This window comes from Canis lupus, chromosome 14 (genome assembly GCF_048164855.1).
Source record: "Canis lupus baileyi chromosome 14, mCanLup2.hap1, whole genome shotgun sequence".
Lineage (NCBI taxonomy): Eukaryota > Metazoa > Chordata > Mammalia > Carnivora > Canidae > Canis > Canis lupus.
The window spans coordinates 5,849,903-5,870,000 of NC_132851.1; the positions used below are offsets into that span (position 1 = coordinate 5,849,903).

The following is a 20,098-nucleotide window of genomic DNA, read 5'->3' on the forward strand; positions in this document are numbered from 1 at the left end:
TGCCTACAAAGCTCTTCCAGTCCTCAATGCCTTGCGTCTTACCCTGCCCTGCCCCACAGCTTTGGCATCAGCCTCTCAGCCTATCACCTATTCAGAATCCTTATCCTCCTTTTGACAGTTCTTCTCGATAGCTTTTCTGCTTCTTCCTCTGCCTGTGTCTCTGCCTCTCTCCCTGTGTCTCTCATGAATAAATAAATAAAAACTTTTAAAAAGGTGGAAGGGCACCTGGGTGGCTCAGTGGTTAAGTCATGGTCCTGGGATCACGTCCCACATCAGGCTCTCCAGGGGGAGCCTGCTTCCCCCTCTGCCTGTGTCTCTGCCGAAGGAGAGAAGAAAAGGAAAAAGGAAAATGAAAAGGAAAACAAAAAGGAAAAGGAAAAGGAAAATGAAAGGAAAAAAGAAAGAAAGCTTTCCTTCTTCACAGGACCAGGCTGTGTGCCTCTGATAAAGAATCCCAAACTTCTCTCACTGTGCTCATCACACTGCCCCATAATGGCCCAACGACTAAACTCCACCACCGTACACCTGAGACTAGAACAGGCATGTAGCAGAAGCCACCCCCCCCCAAATTTGCTGTTTTAATGGCATGTGTATACACAAAAGTACGTATATATCAATATTTAATTGCATTTATATATAGTAATAAATGTGTATCAGAAAAACAAGTAACTTCCCGTTCCAAAAAGAAAAAGAAATGAAGCTGTGTTAGTGCAGAGTCTAGCCTTTGTCACTTAAAACTAATCACTTGGGCCCTCAATTTCCTCAGCTGTAAAATATGAAAATCCTAAAAATCTCCCTTGGTATAAAACTTTGAACATCTCAAAAATGACTAAGCAGTCAATGTGGAGGAGACTTGCAGGTTACAGAAGTTAAAAGCTAACATCAACTATTACAGCCTAATATACAGAATGATAATAAGTATCCTGCAAAATTGAACAAATTCCTGATGAGCACCTGACAGCACTGACACCTACTAAATAGCCTTCCGAAAAGAACAACCGTCTCAACTCACTGGAAATCAAAGGGGAACAAATCCTCCAGCCCCAGGAGGTGTTACACTGTCAATGTGCTTTTGCTTTATCATACCTTATTTCAAATAAGCTGTTGCCACATGGAAACTTTCCCATTAAGTTTATATGGAAAGTATAATTAAAAGAATATAACTGCACTAAATTCATTCATGTCAAGCTAAATACATCAGCTCTTGTAGTTTAAAATATCTTTAAAAATTACATAAGAGTTAGGATGGTTTTTAAGAGCTCCCCTCCAGTTAACACAAGGTGGTAAGAATAAGAATGTCCACTGCTGGGACACCTGGGTGGCTCCGAGGTTAAGCAGCTCTGGCTCAGGGCATGATCGTGGAGTCCAGGGATCGAGTCCCACATTGGGCTCTCTGCATGGAGCCTGCTTCTCCCTCTGCTATGTCTCTACCTCTCTCTTTCTGTGTCTCTCGTGAATAAATAAATAAAATCTTAAAAAAAAAAAAAAAAAGACTGTCCACTGCTTTTACCTACCTATTAGAAAGAGTACAAAAAGGCAGAAGAGCAGGTCTAAGGCAGGAAATAAAAACTAAATCCTAAAGTGGCAAAGCTGAGAACCATACATCAACTATCACTCATAAAACAGTACATAGAACCCTACAGTCACACAGATTCAAAGCTGAAATGAACTTTCAGACATCAAACACATCCCCCCCATCTTACAAATGAGTAAACTAAGGCTCACTGCAGGGATATAACTTGCCCAAGACTACACAACTAGTTGGCAAAAGGACCAAGTCTCCTGACACCAAGTCAAGTGGCCTTTTAGTTCTCACAGCTCTTCTCATTAGGACCCATCTATGGTACATAAAATCTTTCAGATACAGAGTAACACTCTCAAATTTTGTAATTCTAATACTTGATATTGAATGTATCATAAACAAAGCTGAAAACAGATAAAAAAACAGTATAAAACTTAAAAGACTGGGCAGCCCCGGTGGCGCAGCGGTTTAGTGCCGGCTGCAGCCCAGGGCGTGATCCTGGAGAACCTGGATCAAGTCCCACGTCAGGCTCTTTGCATGGTGCCTGTTTCTCCCTCTGCCTGTGTCTCTGCCTCCGTCTCTCTCTCTCTCTGTGTGTCTCTATGAATAAATAAAGTCTTTAAAAAAAAAAAAACTTAAAGGACTAAGCAGATACATCTGAATTCAGGTATGTGTTTTTTTAAGTAATCTCTGTGCTCAACTGGGGGCTCAAACTCATGACCCAAGATCAAGCATTAGATGCTCAGAAAAGAAAAGAGAAAAAAAGAGAAAAGCAAAGCGAAAAGAAAGAAAAGAAAAGAAAAGAAAAGAAAAGAAAAGAAAAGAAAAGAGAAAAGAAAAGAAAAGAAAAGAAAGAAAAAAAAGAAAAGAAAAGAAAAGAAAAGAAGAAAAGAAAAGAAAAGAAAAGAAAAGAAAAGAAAAGAAAAGAAATGAAAAGAAAAGAAAGAAAAGAGTTGGATGTTCCAGAGACTGAGCCAGCCAGGTGCCCCAACATATGTATTTTTGGCTATTTCATCTCACCTTGGGGTGTTAAAGCTGGTATGAAATTCCATATCCATTAAAAGAGTTCTATCCTGGGATGCCTGGGTGGCTCAGCGGTTGAGTGTCTTCGGCTCAGGGCATGACCTGGGGATCTGAGACCGAGGACCGCATCAGGCTTCTTGTGGGTAGCCTGCTTCTCCCTCTGCCTAGAATCTCAAGCAGGCTCCACATCCAGTGCAGAGCTGGATGGAGAACAGGGCTCGATCTCACAACCCTAAGATCAAGACCTGAGCAGAAATCAAATCGGATGCTTAGGTTGCTTAACCAACTGAGCCACCCAGGCACCCCTGAAGTTAAGTATTTTAAATGAAGACAGTAACTAGGAATCAGAGGACACATAGTAGTTGGTTCAAGGGTTGTGGGTTATTGTTAAGCTGTTTAACAGAGGACACACAGCTTCACATTTAAGAGTCTCTCTCCTCTCGGTATTCAAGGTGGTCATAGGGTCAATCCCAGCCTGTGCAACAAGAATGAACAAAAAGGAGCATAGACTCTCCAAATGAGCTCTTCAAATAAACCCTCTCTCCTCCTTGCCAACTCCCACAATAAGTCAGTCAACACATTAGGACAAAGCAACCTGCTTTCACACCCCACTGAGTTCTATTTTCTTGTCCTATCCCTAGATAGTAGCTTTTGCAAACAAAAAGCATAGGAACAAAACTTCACACACACACACACACACACACACACACATACACAATCACTATCCATATGTAAACTGCTCTCACACAGCACAAGAGTTCTGGGCTACTATTAAAACTCTGATTATCAATATCACCCCCTGGCGAACCCCTGATGGCTGACAGTACCTTCCATGCCACTAAAAGAAAATGCATTAATTAGGCTTATGAGAACAGAAGTAAGAGGATGAACCAGTCTCCACACCTTGCAACCCTGTCTTCAAAGCCCATCGTAAGCAGCAGGTTTAATCATCAGGTCAGTCTTCCCTGTCATTTATACTATCTAGTAGCATTTAATTCTCTATTACATGTTTGCCTCTCCTATAAAATAAATGCCCCATGAGAGCAGAGGCCATCATCTTTGTATCCCACTGTATATAATTTTGTTGGAAAAATAGTTATTGAATTGAGTAGAAGAGGAAAAATTTATTTTCCCACTTTCTCTGTTCATTTTCCATTCATCAATGAAATCTGAGTGAAAGAAATCATAGACAACCATAGCCACAGTTTCTTCTCCCTCTGAATCATTCTACAGTACAAAAATTCTTTTCCCTAGCACAAACCTAAGAGCACAGAAATGGAGCAGAGAAAATCTACATGATCTGGCCCAATTCAGTCACTTTCAAATAACAGTTGTATCACTGATTCATGGTCACATCACCAATTAGTGTCAGATTAAAAAAAAAAAAAATCCCTGACCACTGGATTCCTCCAATTTATATTCCACTCACCATCGTGTCAAAGACCTACTGACTAAAAACTTAATCACTATCTAGAATCTATCTCATCAATTCAAACTTGTCTAAGAATACCAAGCCTTGGGACGCCTGGGTGGCTCAGTGGTTGAGCATCTGCCTTTGGCTCAGGGCGTGATCCTGGAGTGCTGGAATTGAGTCCCGCATTGGGCTCCCCACAGGGTGCCTGCTTCTCCCTCTGCCTGTGTCTATTTCTTTCCCTGTCTCTCATGAATAAATAAATTCTTAAAAAAAAAAAAAGAAAAAAAAGAATACCAAGTCTTCTCTAAATTTGTTGTCTTCTAATCTATGCTGTCTTAGCAGAGAAGCAAACAACTTTCAAAAACGCGTATGGAGGAAATGCTACTTTAAATCTCTAGGGCTGGTGTGGCCCAGTGGTTTAGCACCACCTTCACCCCCGGGCGTATTCTGGAGACCCAGGCTTAGTCCCCATCAGGCTCCCTGCATGGAGCCTGCTTCTCCCTCTGCCTGTGTCTCCGCCTCCCTCTCTCTCTCTCTCTCTCTCTGTGTGTGTGTGTGTGTGTCTCATGAATAAATAAATAAATCTCTAGGACTTTGCAAGCATGTCAAAAATACATGGTACAATCAAGATGTTGCCATTAGGGTAAGCCAGGTTATGGGAACAAAGGCCCTCTGCACTATTTTTTTTTTAAGATTTTACTTATTTATTCATGATAGACACAGAGACAGAGAGAGAGGCAGAGACACAGGCAGAGGGAGACGCAGGCTCCACGCCGGGAGCCCGACGCGGGACTCATTCCCGGGACTCCAGGATCATGCCCTGGGCCAAAGGCAGGCACCAACCGCTGAGCCACCCAGGGATCCTCTACTTTTTATTTTATTAAAGATTTTATTTATTTATTCATGAGAGACACAGAGAGGGAGGGGCAGAGACACAGGCAGAGGGAGAAGCAGGCTCCATGCAGGGAGCCTGACGTGGGACTCGATCCCAGGTCTCCAGGATCACGCCCTGGACCGAAGGTGGCGCTAACTGCTGAGCCACCTGGGCAGCCCCTTCTGCACTATTTCTGCAACTGCTTTAATCTATAATTATTTCAAAGTAAACTGTTAAAAAAAAATACATGGCATACCCACCTGATGCCCTGGGCCCACTAATCTATCACCTCACTATTCTCCAAATTTACTCAATGAGCCAGAAAATGTTCCAATTGCCTCTCAACCCAAAGTTCCAGAAAGGGGTAGCACAACAAGTGAGTAACAGTTGGTGCAACAAGTGAAACCCACTCCTGGGTTAGCACAATGTTTGAGGGTGAGAAGCACACAAACATTTACTGAACAAGGAAAACTAATCTAACACAGTTCTCCAACTCTGTGCTGGCAACACATGGCAAATATTTGCACAGGCTAAACTCAACTACCTCTTGCACCAGCCTTTCAAAGTTTGCTAGTGATCTGGATCAGCTTCCCCAGCAGGACTGTAACCCTCTAAGCATTGACAGGTGTTATTAAAAAGCTACCCTTTCAGTGTCTTATAGTTCTAGAGAGGACCTAATATTTATGTAACTTTACTCAAACTTTTAAAATTTCATTTCTAGAAAAAACAAAAACAAATTACTCCAGCCTCTAGGAGCAGGAAAATAACCTATTCTCAAGCAAGAGCCACAGAACCTATAGTCTAAGGGGGAGAGAAAGGCTGGGGGCAGTGAGGCCTTGGCAAGCACAGCTCTATGTGCTATCACTGATTATTTTAATTGTAACACAAAGGAATGTGAGCAAGAAGCTTTTATACAGCAGTCCGTAAGCTTTTGTGCACCTGATGATGGTGGTCCATTTAGACACTATGAGAAGTACTTTATTTTTTTTTTTTTGAGAAGTACTTTAAATCAAAGAACCTCTTGATCAGAAATGCCACAATAAATATTTTTACTGCAATTTGGTTAGCTTATGTTACTCTTATAAAAATTCAATGTTGTCAAAAAAACTCCAATTTTAAAGGGGAAAAGATGGTTTAAACATACCACACCCAAAAACAGATGCAGTCACCCCTCAAGAATGTCCTAGAATTCAAAGAGTGATCAAATCTTCATGAAAACTGAAAAAGCTTTTTATATTTCCTAAAGTCTTCTAAGGAATCAAGAGGCCCTGGAGAAGAAAAAGACCAACTGCCTTAGTGCATCCCCCGCCCAAGAGAATTTTGTGAAACCAGTAACATTCTGGAATGGTATGGGGTGGCTGCTAACCACATTAGGACTCCTGTCTCTCTATGCGGGTGTTGTGCACATTCTTCAGTAGCTTCCAGATCTCCAAAGTGGCAAAAAGATGAGCAGCTGCTGCCAACAAAATCAGCTCACATGTCATCTCTGACCCACAGACCATGGGCTGCCAACCTGCCCAACAGAAGTTACCCGGTCCTGGTTCTGCATCCCTTCAGAAGTGACAGAAATCTAACAGGGAATCAGAGGGAACATGTGGCAGTAATCTGGATTCATCCCTTGCTGGAGACTGCAGGAGGCAAAAAGAAAAAGTAGTTCCCTATATTTCCTCCCAGAAGAGCAACCACAGAAAGGAAAGAGCACACTGTCCACAGCATTAAAGTACTCACTCCCCCTCGATTATTCTCCATCTACACATAATAATCAGAACACCTGATAATGAAGACAAACACCATCACTTAAGGAAACAACAAGGGATTTCTGATAGGAGATGAAGACCGGGTTAACCACCACTGGAAATACAAGCATGCTAAGAAAATGAATGTTTCAACTAAATATGAACACAACTTAAGAAAATCACTTGACTGGTGCTTCTTTTGAAGACAACATAGGAAAAAAAAAATAAAGACAACATAGGGTTTCTATATGCAGATAATGCAGAGCAAATAAATGGACTAGTTCAAATTACTTCTGAACAAGAAACAATGTCATTCCTACAACATAAGAAAATAGATGCTTAACTGCAAAAGCCCAGCAATCCTTCTCCACAAAGCCTTTCACAGAGAACCCTGTTTTCATCATTTAGACATTAAAATAACCCTACCATATTGTCTGTTTTCTTAACTTGCTTCACATTAACTTCCTAATCTCAAATCTGGCCTTTTCTTTAAGGCTTATGACACCCATCCTCCCCCACTTCTCCCATCATAGCAAGCAGACTATCACAGAAAATCTCAGATGAATCTCCACCATGCCCCTAAGTAAAGGGGTGTGGGAGCTACTCACACAAAGGCCATCTCTGGAGTTTCAGATCAACTGTGAGGAAGACCTAGTATCTGAGTTCACATAAAGATCTGGAATACCTTGTCACCTGAATTCTGAAACAGCAGATCTATGCTGAAGCAGAGCTAATTTCTTGAAATGGTAGGTTCTCAACACTTCTGAATTACAAAAAAAAAAAAAAAATGGATCCTGAACTGATGAGGAAGGAAATAAAAATCTATCCATTCAATCCACACTGCTTCCTAAATTGACATGGTCACATCTCTATATGCAATCTAGATTCCCATCAATACTTATGGATTCTTTTTTTTTTTTTAAGATTTTTTTATTTATTTATTTGCGAGAGACAGAGAGAGAGAGAGAGAGAGAGGCAGAGACACAGGAGAAGCAGGCTCCATGCAGGGAGCCTGATGGGGGACTCGATCCCAGGTCTCCAGGATCAGGCAGGCCCTGGGGCCAAAGGCAGGCGTCAAACCGCTGAGCCACCCAGGGATCCCAATACTAATGGATTCTAAAATAGCACTGTCTTATATACACATATTTTTAAATTAACACAAAAATTTGCTGTCAAGAAAAATGTAGATTGCTTATAAGTAACTTTTTTGTATGAAAAATACTGTAACATATTAAAGTCAAGAAAAATTTCAAGTATAGGGCAGCCCCGGTGGCGCAGCGGTTTAGCGCCGCCTGCAGCCCAGGGCATGATCCTGGAGTCCCGGGATCGAGTCCCATGTCAGGCTCTCTGCATGGAGCCAGCTTCTCCCTCTGCCTGTGTCTCTGCCTCTCTCTCTCTTTCTCTGCATCTCTATGAATAAATAAATAAAATCTTAAAAAATTTTTTCAAGTAGATAAAAATATACCTAGAATGATCACAAATATTATAAAAACAAACCAAAATATCCAGGTACAGAAAAAGAGACCAGGAAGCCACCAAAATGTTAACAGTGGTAGTACTATGAAACTTTTTAAAGTGATCTTCTGTATTTCAGTCTTTTGCAAGACTGGTTTTTTAACAAGCAATTTTTAAAAATAAATAAAAACTAGGGAATAGCTAAAAACAGAAAGCAACACAAATTTACAATAAAAAAAAAAAAGATCTGAAATTGTGGCACATCCAAACAATGAAATACCACCAACACAAAAGGAAAAAAAAACTATTACATGCTACATGAGCTAAGCAGAAGACACCAGACACACAATTCTATTTCTACGAAATACTAAAGGCAAAATTACAGTAAGACAAAGAACAGTGGTTTTTCAGAGATAAGGACAAGAAGAGAGACTGAGAATGCCAAGGGGCACCAGGAAACTTTCTGGGGTGACAGAAATGTTTTATGTTCTTGACTGTGGTTATACAGCTGTATACATTTGTCAAAACTCATCAAACTGTACACTTTAAATAAGTTATACTGTATGACAATTATACTTCAATAAAGCTGATTTACAAATAAAACTAAGGAAAGTTGAAAACATCTTAGTAATATGATACCATCAGAAACTAACCAAATACTTTTGCTATATAGCTAAGATTGTGTCTTATTTACACATTTAATATCCTGATAAAAATGAGTATATCAAAAACACAGTTATATCTAAGAGCTTAGTGTATCTCTTATTTTCAAGAGATTTATAACCACAACACTGATTCTATCAAAAAAGTAATATGAAATACGATCTCATTAGAGAACACTGTCTTATGGCCAAATTCAATTTAAGAATAGTCTCACTTCTATACATTAACTTAGAAGAATCTTGCAAACTTTTCACATCACTTATTGTTCTTCAATGAGCCCTACAGAAAAATCATGTAATTTCAAGAATCTCATCTTACTCTCATCACAAAGTGATGGCTCACTGGAGGTTAAAAAGCAACAGCATCAAGCTGCAAGGAGCCCTCAGATTTCCAGTGTGATGCTGCCCCTCCTAAGGCACTAATCCAAATTTTGTCTTATTCTTTAAAAATCAAATTTTGTAACATGTTAGAACCCAATTAGTTTTATCATGTAAAAAACTGTTAATGAAAAATAAGTATTTATGTGACAACAGGAAAATGTAAACAGACTGAATTTTGATATTAAAGAACTAAAACAGTTTTAGGTATGTAGGGTTTTTTTAAAGTCTTCATCTTTGAGATGTATACTGAAGATATATCGATTAAATTATCTGACAGGGAGAGTGTTGAAACCACCACAATGGCCACTGATGTGATGACTGCTGGATTACGTGACAACTGTTGTACCTGTGTGTTCATCATACTACTGCTTCTACTTCTGTATATGCTTGAAACTCTCCATAATAAAACGTTTAAAAACAATCATCAAACTCAAAAACCAATTATAATAATAAATCAACAATTCATAATTACAGTGAGTCAGGAGAAGCTGTTTTCATTTGCTCAGAATGCCAAGGTGGCAAAATGACAGAAAAACAGACGAATGGAATTTTTTTCCTAATTAGAAGTAGATATGATAAAAATGGTGGAAAAGAAGACAGAAGTACATCCTCCTGCAACATAAAACTGCTTCCTTTGATACACCTCATAGTAGCTACTGAAGGGTAACCTTTTTTTTTTTTTTTTTTAAGATTTTAGTTTTTTAGGTAATCTCTACACCCAAAATGGAGCTCAAACTTAAAACCCTGAGATCAACTGTCACATGCTCCAGCAACTGATCCAGCTAGGCGCCCCTACTGAAATGCAATCTGACACAGTCATCAGTGATTCCACTTTCCTGAAGGGACTAGTTCCTAAATAACCTAATTGCTAGGGGAAAATCCTAATCTGAAAATTCCCCCAATATTCCTAGTTGCACTTCCTTGTACTGTGTAATTTCCTTCACAAGGGTTTGTTTACTCCTAAGCCTACAATTTAGTCTCTGGTTTCTTGATTTATAAAACTGATCTGCCCCTTTGTTTTGATTTTCAATTTTTTGTTTGGCTATTTCATACCCTGTCTTTAAGCTTACTTTCCTTCATCAGCTTCATTTAATCATTTCAGTTAAACTTGCCTATACATTCCCAGTGCAGTCCTCTAGTATTACTGTCCTGGGGTTACAATCTCAGTAATCAGGAGTTTTCCCTCTGGTTTGGTGATGTGATGCTCATCCCACACAGACTCATACTTGTGTTTATTAGTGTTATTAGTGTGGCATACTGAAATTCCAGGCAGCTTTCCACTATCATAACACTTACCCACAACAATCTTTTTTGAGCTCCATGTAATCTCTGGCACATTTTGAGGCTCCTACTGAGTGAGAGGGCAAGGATATCCCGGAATCTTTAAAACCCAACAATAAAAAATTTCCTAATAAAAATCCAGACCACTTACTGAATGCCATGCCTTATGCAAAAAAGCACCTTCTCCATCACTGTTGTCCAACAAAACTTTTAGTGATGATGGCACTGATCTGCATCTGTACTGTCCTATACACTGGCCACTAGCTACATGTGGCTACAGAGCACATGAATGTGGCTACTGTTGCCAAGGAATTGACTTTTTAATTCTAATTTTAAATAGTCACATGAAACAACTTATATTGCTGGAATTTTTCTTCATAAAAGTCATTTCCATTTATTTTTACATCTATGTGTATTCAAGATAAGCTAGGACAGAGTTTTTCGACCCCAGCACAACTAGAATTTTCGATAGGATAATTCTTTTGTATGGGAGCTATACTATGCATTGTAGAATATTCAGCAGCTCCCTATCCACTAGAGAGAGGCCAGTAGCAATGCTCCAGCTGTGACAATCAAAAAAGTATCTCCAAACACTACCAAATATACCCTGGAAGAGGGAGCAAAACCGTACCCAGTTGAGAATCACTGATCTAAGACTAAGAGTCTGGATTTTGCACTCAATGGTAAGGATATTCTAGAGCAACGTCTTTGATTTCCTGCATCTTGATTTGAAAATCAGACAACACATAAAAGCAGTTATATTAACCACCTCTTCATATTTTCCACATTATAATATTTGTGTTTTCCTACCCACTATCTCCATTGTTACCTACCAACCTTGAGATAGGTACTATGCCTGATTTAGAGACTGAGGTGGGGAGGAGCAGGGGAGAGACAAGGGAGTAAGGCTCTAAGTGGTTCATGACTCGCCTACCAGCACACAGTTAATAAACAGCAGGACCGAGACAAGCCCAGATTTAGAAATTCCAAATCTCTAACTCCTCTCTATATTATCTTACCTGGTAGCCCTACAGCACCTAAAGGGAAGCTCCTTAGAGAAAAACCCTTTTGATATGACAATCTCAGCACAGACTATTTGATTGCACAACACTTTAAAAGTAAAGCTCACAGGAATATTCCACATAAAGACAAACAATGAGAACTGGTTCCTATTGTAACCAACCTGCACCTGAAGGAATAATTCAGGACAGGAACAAGTCACGGCATACCCACATCACCTTAAAAAGGCCTCTCCTAGGCCAGTTCTAGGAAAGGGTTAAGAGGGTCAGCCTCAGGACAAAAGACCTAAGTTGAAGGAGGAGTTGGGGGGAAGGGGAAATCAGAACTCTAATAAGACAGGTGGCCACTCTAAAGGCTGTGAAACCTCAAAAGGCAGGACTACCTCAGAATACAAGCCATGTGGAATAGCAGAAAGAGACCTAAACTTGGGCGCGGGGAGGGGAGGGGGGACCCATAACGTGGACCCCATTTATCAGTCCACCCCTGGATAAATTCCACATATCTCTGGGCCTTGTTTTCTCAGCTCATTAGTGAAAAGGCCCAACTACTAGACTTCTTTGGCACTTTCCAACTCTTCCCTCAATCCACAGCAGAACCATGTCCTTGGTATCCTTTTCCTGTTGCTCTGAGACAATGATTCAAGCAGGAGCATAGTACTAACTCAAGAAATTCACTAGAAAGAAAATCAGAATGTCACCAAAGTATCTGAGAGCAGGGATGGTTTCAATTCAATAAATTCAACAGCGAATATTTGCATAGGGCCAGCCACTCAGCAACAGGGACCTTATAATCATTCTGGGAAGCCACAATCATCACTGTAGGCTCTCTGAATTCCTCTCTTTGCCCAAGCCACCCCCACCTATATGCATCAACTGTATTCATTATTGGGGCTCCCAGGGCAATGATTTAGGATTTTAACCCAATATACAAAGACTATTACAGAATTAGCAAGTTTAAAAACACACACACACAAAAATTTTTTTATGCTAAGTACATTTTAGATATTTGTGACATCACACCACTACACTGAACAAAATAAACTGACTTTTAACAGGATGTGACTATTTTAAAAAGAAAACTTATTTGCAGAAGAAAATACTTTTTTAAGGCCTCTTAAGTTTTCTTTTACTCGCCAATTTATACCATACTGCCTGTCCAATCTTACTGCTTTTCATGTAAAGAATAAAGTCTACTTATTTATACCATTTTTCATCCGAAAACATCATTTATCATTTCATTTCTGGCACAGACACATTTCTTATATAAAAGTCAAGTTATAGTTTATAGTTTCTATTACCAAAACTTACTAAATCTTGGTAGTTTTTTTTTTTTTTTAATGTGAAGATGAAAATATTCTGGACTTTTTGTTCTGGTTAAGGAGCTCCAGAAGCCAGTCTGTTTTGTAAACAGATATTTGTCAAGCAATGCAGCAATAGGTTGATCCTATTACTCTGCAAGGAGGTATGCAAAGAGGATCTTTCCCTTTGAAGGGGAGACACAGAATAGTTCCACTGTAAGTCAGCTACATCAAAACAGGGTGCATGACTATCTCAATGCTGTCCTCACAAATCTCAACAGACCATTCTTTATGCTACCAGCTTAACTACAGGTCCCCAAAATTTGACCTACAGCACTATTTTCTCAAATATCTGCCACCTCGATGCACACGTTTTATAATCTGAATCAAACTCACTTCTAGTTCATAAAAACTCAAAGTGGTCTAAATATTCTTAGTATTGTATACTGCCCCTGTGGGATTCAAAAACAAAACTGATTACTTGTTTACACTAGGAATTAAAGAAAAGGTAGCTTAAAAAAAGATACATTACTTGTAAATTTCTCAGACAAGCTAAAGTAAAAGCAATGTACAAAAATGAATCAAAATGCCCAAGACAAAATAGGTTTTGGCATAGTCAACTGAGTAAGCCAGTCAGGATTCTTGGTATCAAGCAGGACTAATACAGAAAGCATGGCCTACCCTCTCTCCTGACTGGTGCAATGTCCTAAATTACAAGACAAGTTACACTACAAGCCCTACCAACTTGGTTCTATGAATGACAGTAGAGCTATCCTCACTAATAGCCCGGTTCCAAAATTTACCCAAAAAATCTTTTAAGTCTTAAAGATCTCTATCTCTAATGAAGTGAAATCAGAATTAGGATTACATAACAAAGAAAATAAATGACAAAATTTATTTCAGTATTTTCAGCAAGTATTTCGAAAGTTTCACGAACAGCCAACAATTTGGCTACAGCAAAGATTAGACAAATCTGAACCAGTGCCACAAACTAAGCCCCCAGCTTTCGGACTGAGAAGCTCTCCGCCCCACCTGAGGCGGATAGATACTCGGAGACCGAGGCCAGTGTCTAAGCCGAAAGTTAGGCCTCTTCCTCCCTCCGGGAAGCGCATGACAAACAACGTCATGCAACTTATGTCACCCGGTCACTTAGCAAAAATCCTATCTAACTTCTAAACTTGGGTCCAGATGGCCATTTATACTCAAAAGAAATAGAAAGCAGCTAGATCATTGTGGGGGAGGAAGGCTTAAAATGCCCCACTTTCTGGCCCCTTTAAATATTCAGCCCATCATTAGATCGGAGTCCTAAATTCTAAGACTTACTTTAATGGAGGCCTCCCTCAACCTTCTCCATGTCTGTTTTGCAACAGTGAAGGAACTTTTCCTGCTTTATCTTAGTTCCCTGAGAGCATGCGGCCCTGCAATTCAATATCCTAAACTGGCAGGAACAGTGGAGGAGGCAAAGGGAGGAATCCACAGCCAAAATAGCCTTCTTATTAAAGACAAAAAAAAAAATCATAATTCCTCCTCCGCCCATAGCAAACCCATCCCAGAAATTTACAGCTTGTTAAGAAAGCAGCATTGCGAACTGCAAACGTAAGAGTTTTCCTTTGACTCTACGCACGGTTTTCAGCTGTCAAATTACAACTCAGGAAAACACTATCATTAGAATAAAAAAGGAAACAAAAAAGCTCGCACCATAGGAGCTGGGAGAAGGAGCTCACCAGCCCCATTACGGAAGAAGGAGAGCAAAGGGAATCCAATCCATTTCCCCACCCCCGCCTGAATTCATCCCCTCCCCGGGCAGGCAAACCTCACTGCAGGAGCTCAAATTTAATAATAATAACAATAATCATGGCGCTTCCATACCCCCCCCGCCCCGACGCGATCTGCCGGGAATCAGCCTCCCCCTCCCCTGGCATCTCCAGACTTGGCAGGTCCAGACTATCCCACCGGACACAGCTCCCGGGGGCCCGGGCGAGCCCGGTCTACCCCCGTGCCCCTCGCCCCGCTTCTCTTCTTCCCTCTCTTTTTACCTCCACCATCCCCCATCCGCATTGTCTGTCTCAATTCAACTTTGACTAATATGGATTCCTCGGGCCTGGGCCGGGCGGTAATTACAGCCCGCCCCCCCCCCCGGGAGCCCGATCCCCCCCCGCAATCATCTCCGCCGAGTTCAACGCGGCTCCTCGGAGGGAGACGGGGCGGGGAGGGGGGGAGGAGGAGGTTGCAGCGCGCCTTCCCGTCTACACCGCGGGCACCGTCTCCACCGCGCTCCCCCCGCGGCCCCGGACCCCCGGGACCAGAAGTTTGCCCCGGAAGGGGCCTAGCCGGGGGCGGTGAGGCCCCCCCGCGCCCGCCGGCCGGCGCGTAAACACGGGCGCCCGCCCCGGCGCGGCCTCGTGGGGGAGGGGAGGGCGGGGAGGCGCCCCTCCCCCCGCCCGCCAGCCCGCCGGCCCTATTACCTGTCATTGAGCTGGTCCTCGGTGCCCGGCAGCGGGTGAACCACGAAATGGATGGACGTCATGGTGCCTCCTTCTCGTCCTCCTCCCGAGGACGGCCCCCTCCCGCTCTCGCCCACCCCCTCCGAGCCCCCTTCCCCTCCCCAAAACCCACTGCCGCCGCCGCCGCCGCCGCCTCCCAGTCCCCAATGGAGGGAAGCGAATGCGCAGGGGCCGCCGCCGCCTCCCTGCCGGGCGTGTGTCCGCGGCCCGGCGGTCCGGCGGGGCGGGCAGGGGCGGATCAACACGCCACCCGCTCCCCGGCGACAGCGCGCGGGAGTGCGAGGCCGGCGGCCGGGACTCGGGGCGCGCCGCCGCCAGCGGCGGCCGGGCGTCGGGAGCGGGGGCGCTGGGGAGGGCGGAGAGGGGCGGGCTGCGGGCTGCGGGGACGGTGTGGTCCCGGCGGCGGACGGGGTCCGGACTAGGGAGGTGGGGAGGGAGATGAGCCCGCACCGCGCGTCACTGGCGAGAAGCCGCCGCCGCCGCCAGCACCGCCGCCGCCATCTTCACTTCTGCCCCAGTTTCTCCGTCTCGCAGGCTCCGCTCCCGAGCGGCGGGGGAGGGGCGAACGGGAGGAGGAGAAGGAGGGAGGAGACCGGCGGGCGGGGGCTCGGCTGCGAGGGGGCGGGGCTCCGGGAAACGGGCGCTAAGGCCCTTTCGATTGGGCGGCTCAACGTCGTCGGGCCACGGCGCTGTAAGGCGCGCGCCGATTGGTCGGTGCGGCCCCGAGCCCAGCCCCCCGGGGGGTGGGAGCGCTCCCGAGTGAGTGTTCCGGAGAGCACGTGTTAGGGAAGGAGGCGGCGCGGGGGAGCCCGCCGGGGCGGGGAAGGGGTCTGCGAGGGCGGCTGAGTGTGTGTCCCCGGGGACGTGGGAAGGAACGGGGGCTCTGCGCTCCTCGCTCTGATTTCCCTGGGGCGGTCCTAATCATCCTGCGGATCTTTAGGGGTTTTTTGTTGTTGTATCTCGCCCTTCATCCGCAGTTATATTTAAAGTGGAAGTGCAAAATCACTTAAGGGGCAAGGAATACACAGCCTTTTATTGGAGAAGTGAGGTAGTTATGTAAGGACCTTTCCAGAAGGTCCTATCGCAGGATCCGAGAGCTGACTTTGCAGCAACTTCTTTTATCACCCCAGTCTCCCCAGTGTTCCCGGCAACACGTCACATACCTGCACAAAGACAAAATGTGGAAATTTCCGCTAATTTCCTGCTTTAAATGATTCATGGGGTTTTTTTAACTACTTTGAAATGAAAGATGATATATCTCTTCTACAAAGGCGTTCTTCAACTCATGGTCAGTGGGATCAAACCGGCAATTTCTTGAATGGATCTTTTTTCTAAGGAATTCCTTTTTTTTCTAGAGAACCAGTTCATAGCTTTCTTCTCAAAGGCTTGCATGGCTCCTTCAAAAAAATCAAGTACCCCTTTCAAAGCAAAGAGTGAAAATTAAGCTGCTTCTCCAGTTTGTGTGGATGTTTGTTAAATCAGAAGTCCTGGGAAACGTTCTTAATGTTAAATATCGCTTTTCTTCTGTTAATGCATTACATATGCACACACAATCTTTGCTTAGGAAGTTCTTTTGGGCAAAATATATGAACATTTATTTATAAATCAGGATGAAGCAGGTACCCCCTTGAGACAGATAATGGAACAGTTTTGTAGGTCGCCAGCTCCAAAATTGGCCCAGATTAGTTTAGACTAAAAAGTGATTTCAAGGCTGGTATTTAGTCCTCGCAAGCCATAGGGAAACAGGGTAGACCAATGGACACTGCTAGCTTTAGAGTCAGACAGAACTGGATTTCTGTCCTGTTTCTGCTACTTAACTATGTGACCTTGATTAAATTATTTAGCCTATCATAGTATCTTTTCTCTCATTTGTGAAATATTTCATAGTTAACAGATCTACATAGGGCAAAGTGAGGTCTAAATAAGATAATGTTTGTCAAGTACCTGGAGCAGTTCATAACACTTGGTAGGCTCAGCAAATGGGAACTTTTATGTGTCAACAGTGCTCACTACGTACCACTTTATATACTTATTTATTTTAATACTCAAATTACACAATGGAGTAATTAATATTATCCCCATTGTGTAGATGAGAACACTGAGGTTCAAACACTTCAGGTAAGTGTTGAAGCTGAGACTGAAACCCAGGTCATCTCACTCCATTGCTCTTACCACTATACCACAGCTGCCATCTAGTTAATAATTTAAAAGGAACAGATTATTCAAAGCCCTAGGAAAAATGTGATATGATGAATGCAATAAGAGTGCTATGGAAGTTAACAGAGGAAGTGATTCAAGCCAAGACAATTAAGAAAGTCATTTAAGCTGAGATTTCAAGAATGTTCAGAGCAAATAGAATATCTAGCTTAAACTTAAGCATTTTATATTTGCCCCCTGAACAAACCCCACAATACATCCATATATTGCTTCTTTCTTCCAAAACTGTCTTTCTTCATCGTTTTCGGCCTTGTTTCCTTGATTAATCCACCCCTAGTTGCCAAGCTCTGAGACTCTCCTGGTTAAAGGCCCATCTTCTCACTCTAGGCAGCCCTTTTGAACTGCACATTTAGTCTTTGATGACCATCTTGGAATTGCAGACTTTTTGTTGTCCCAGGCTGGCTTGTTAAGGAGAATTTTCCTTTTCCAGACCCCCAATACTTGGGTGGATCATACTCTGCACAGAGAAAAACCAGAATAAAGGCACAGAGTTGTGCAAGCCCACCACACAGACAGGGCAGGAGATACAGAATGGAGATAAGCAGGGTTCAAGCAGAACCTCTTTGAAGTAGCCAAGTACAATATAAGCCTAGAAAAGAAGACTGGGGGAGGGAGGGCTCTTTTTGGACTAATTCTCCCTTTGAAAACAAAGGAATGGAGAAATGAGAAAGGAAAGAGGAAAAGCTGCATAAAAGATGGCCTAATGCATGTTTTAACACTGTGGGCAACTGGAATGCAATCCCACTGGGGACCATCTGAGAGACTGTGAGGGGACACATCTCAAAATTATCTCACTTAGTGGGGAGGAAGCTGGAAGTATTTATCCATCAACTCCATCCCTCAATGGTTGAGGATTGTTCCTGGGTTAACTTCCTGACACTTTATACTTTCCCCACTTGTGGGGAAAGCATACTCCAAAGGCCAAAGAATGAAAGAAAAATAAAGACATTCCCAAAAAAAGGAAAGAGAAAGAAAGAAAAAGAAATGTGAGATATTTTTGACAGTCAACTCATATTAAAGGGTATTCTTTAAGCAAAAAGAAAATGATCCCCCAATGTAAGCTCAGAGAGGCACAAAGGTATGAAGAACGAAAGGGAAGAAAATATGTAGGCATATAAATGTTGACTGAGTAAAACAATGGGGCTTAAAAATCCAAAATATGCCAAATGCTGACAAAAATGTAGAGCAACAAGAATGGGAATGAAAACTGGTATGGCCACTTTAGAAGATAGTTTGGTGGTTTCTTACAAAGTAACATACTCTTAACATATGATCCAGTAATCACACTCTTGATATCTACTCAAAGGACTTGAAAATTTATGTCCATGCAAAAATCTGCACACAGGTGATTATAGCTTTACTCATAATTGCCAAGACCTATAAGCAACCAAGATGTCTTTTAGTAGGTGAATGCATAGGTAAACTGTAATGTATCTGCACAATGGGATATTATTCAGCACTAAAAAGAAATGAGCTATCAAGCATGAATAGATATGGAGGAATATTAAATGCACATTACTAAGTGAAAGAAGCCAACCTGAAAGGCTACATTACTCTATGATTCCAACTATATGACATTCTGTAAAAGGCAAAACTGTGGAGACAGTAAAAAGACCAGTGGTTGCCAGAGGTTAGTAGAGAGAGGGATGGATTGGTAAAGCACAAAAAATTTCTAAGGTACTAAAGCTAATCTGTATGATACTCTAATGATGGATACATTTCATTTTAAATTTCTCTAAACCTATGGAATCTACAACACCTGGAGTGAATCCTAATATACACTATGGGTGATAATGTTGTGTCAGTGTAGACTCATCAGTTTTGACAAACAGACTACTCTGTTAAGGGATGTTGATAAGGGACAAGGCTATACATGTGTAGAGGCAGGGAATCTAGGGGAAGTTCTGTACCATCCTCTCAATTTTGCTGTAACCTAAAAGTGCTCTGAAAAATAAAGTCTATTAAAAAATCTTAAACAATATTAGCCAAACAAATTCAACAGAATATAGCAAGAATAGTAGACCATAAAAAAATTGGATAGTTTGACACAGAAATCAACAAATGTAATTAATCATATTGACAGAAAGAATAAATAAATCATTTCAAAGGAGTAAGAAAAAGAATATTACAATGTTCTACAACTATTCATGAAGAAAATTCCTCAATAAACTATGACTAGAAAGAGACTTCTTTGGGACGCATGGGTGGCTCAGAGGTTGAGTGTCTGCCTTGGCTCAGGGAGTGATCCTGGAGTTCCAGGATCAAGTCCCACAACAGGCTCCCTGCAGAGAGCCTGCTTCTCCCTCTGCCTGTGTCTCTGCCTTCTCTCTATGTCTCTCATGAATAAACAAATAAAATCTGAAAAAAAAAAAAAGAAACAAGAATGTCTGTTCTCACCACTCCTTTTCAACATCACACTAGGGTTCCAGCTAGTACAATAAGACAAGAAAAATAATTTTAAAGTATAGGGATTAATTTTCCAAAGCAATTGCCAAAGTCAGCAGAGGTACAGTCCTGGTAACCAGTGATTAACACCACCTATAGGGTCACCTGAAGACCAGAGTGACCAGGCAGGTAGAACTGGACTGGAAAGTGATAGTCATGTACTATAAGGACAACAGCATTTCTGGCAACTTCTACAGAATTAAGTGGAGGTACCAGGCTTTGGACTTCTTCCACAAGCACAAAAACACCAACTCATCCCACGGTCCC

At 42.3% G+C, this 20,098-nt stretch overlaps 1 protein-coding gene across 6 annotated transcripts in view; it reads right to left on the minus strand.

Annotated features, from left to right (window-relative positions):
* Positions 1-15,284, minus strand: part of UBR5 (ubiquitin protein ligase E3 component n-recognin 5) — a 135,853-nt gene extending 120,569 nt beyond the window's left edge. For all 6 annotated transcript variants that reach the window (XM_072774091.1, XM_072774090.1, XM_072774088.1 and 3 more), the window contains exon 1: positions 15,131-15,284. In XM_072774091.1, the coding sequence (XP_072630192.1) occupies positions 15,131-15,192 (62 nt within the window). In that variant the 5' untranslated portion in view covers positions 15,193-15,284. The remainder of the gene's footprint in view (positions 1-15,130) is intronic.
* Positions 15,285-20,098: the final 4,814 nt, after the last annotated feature.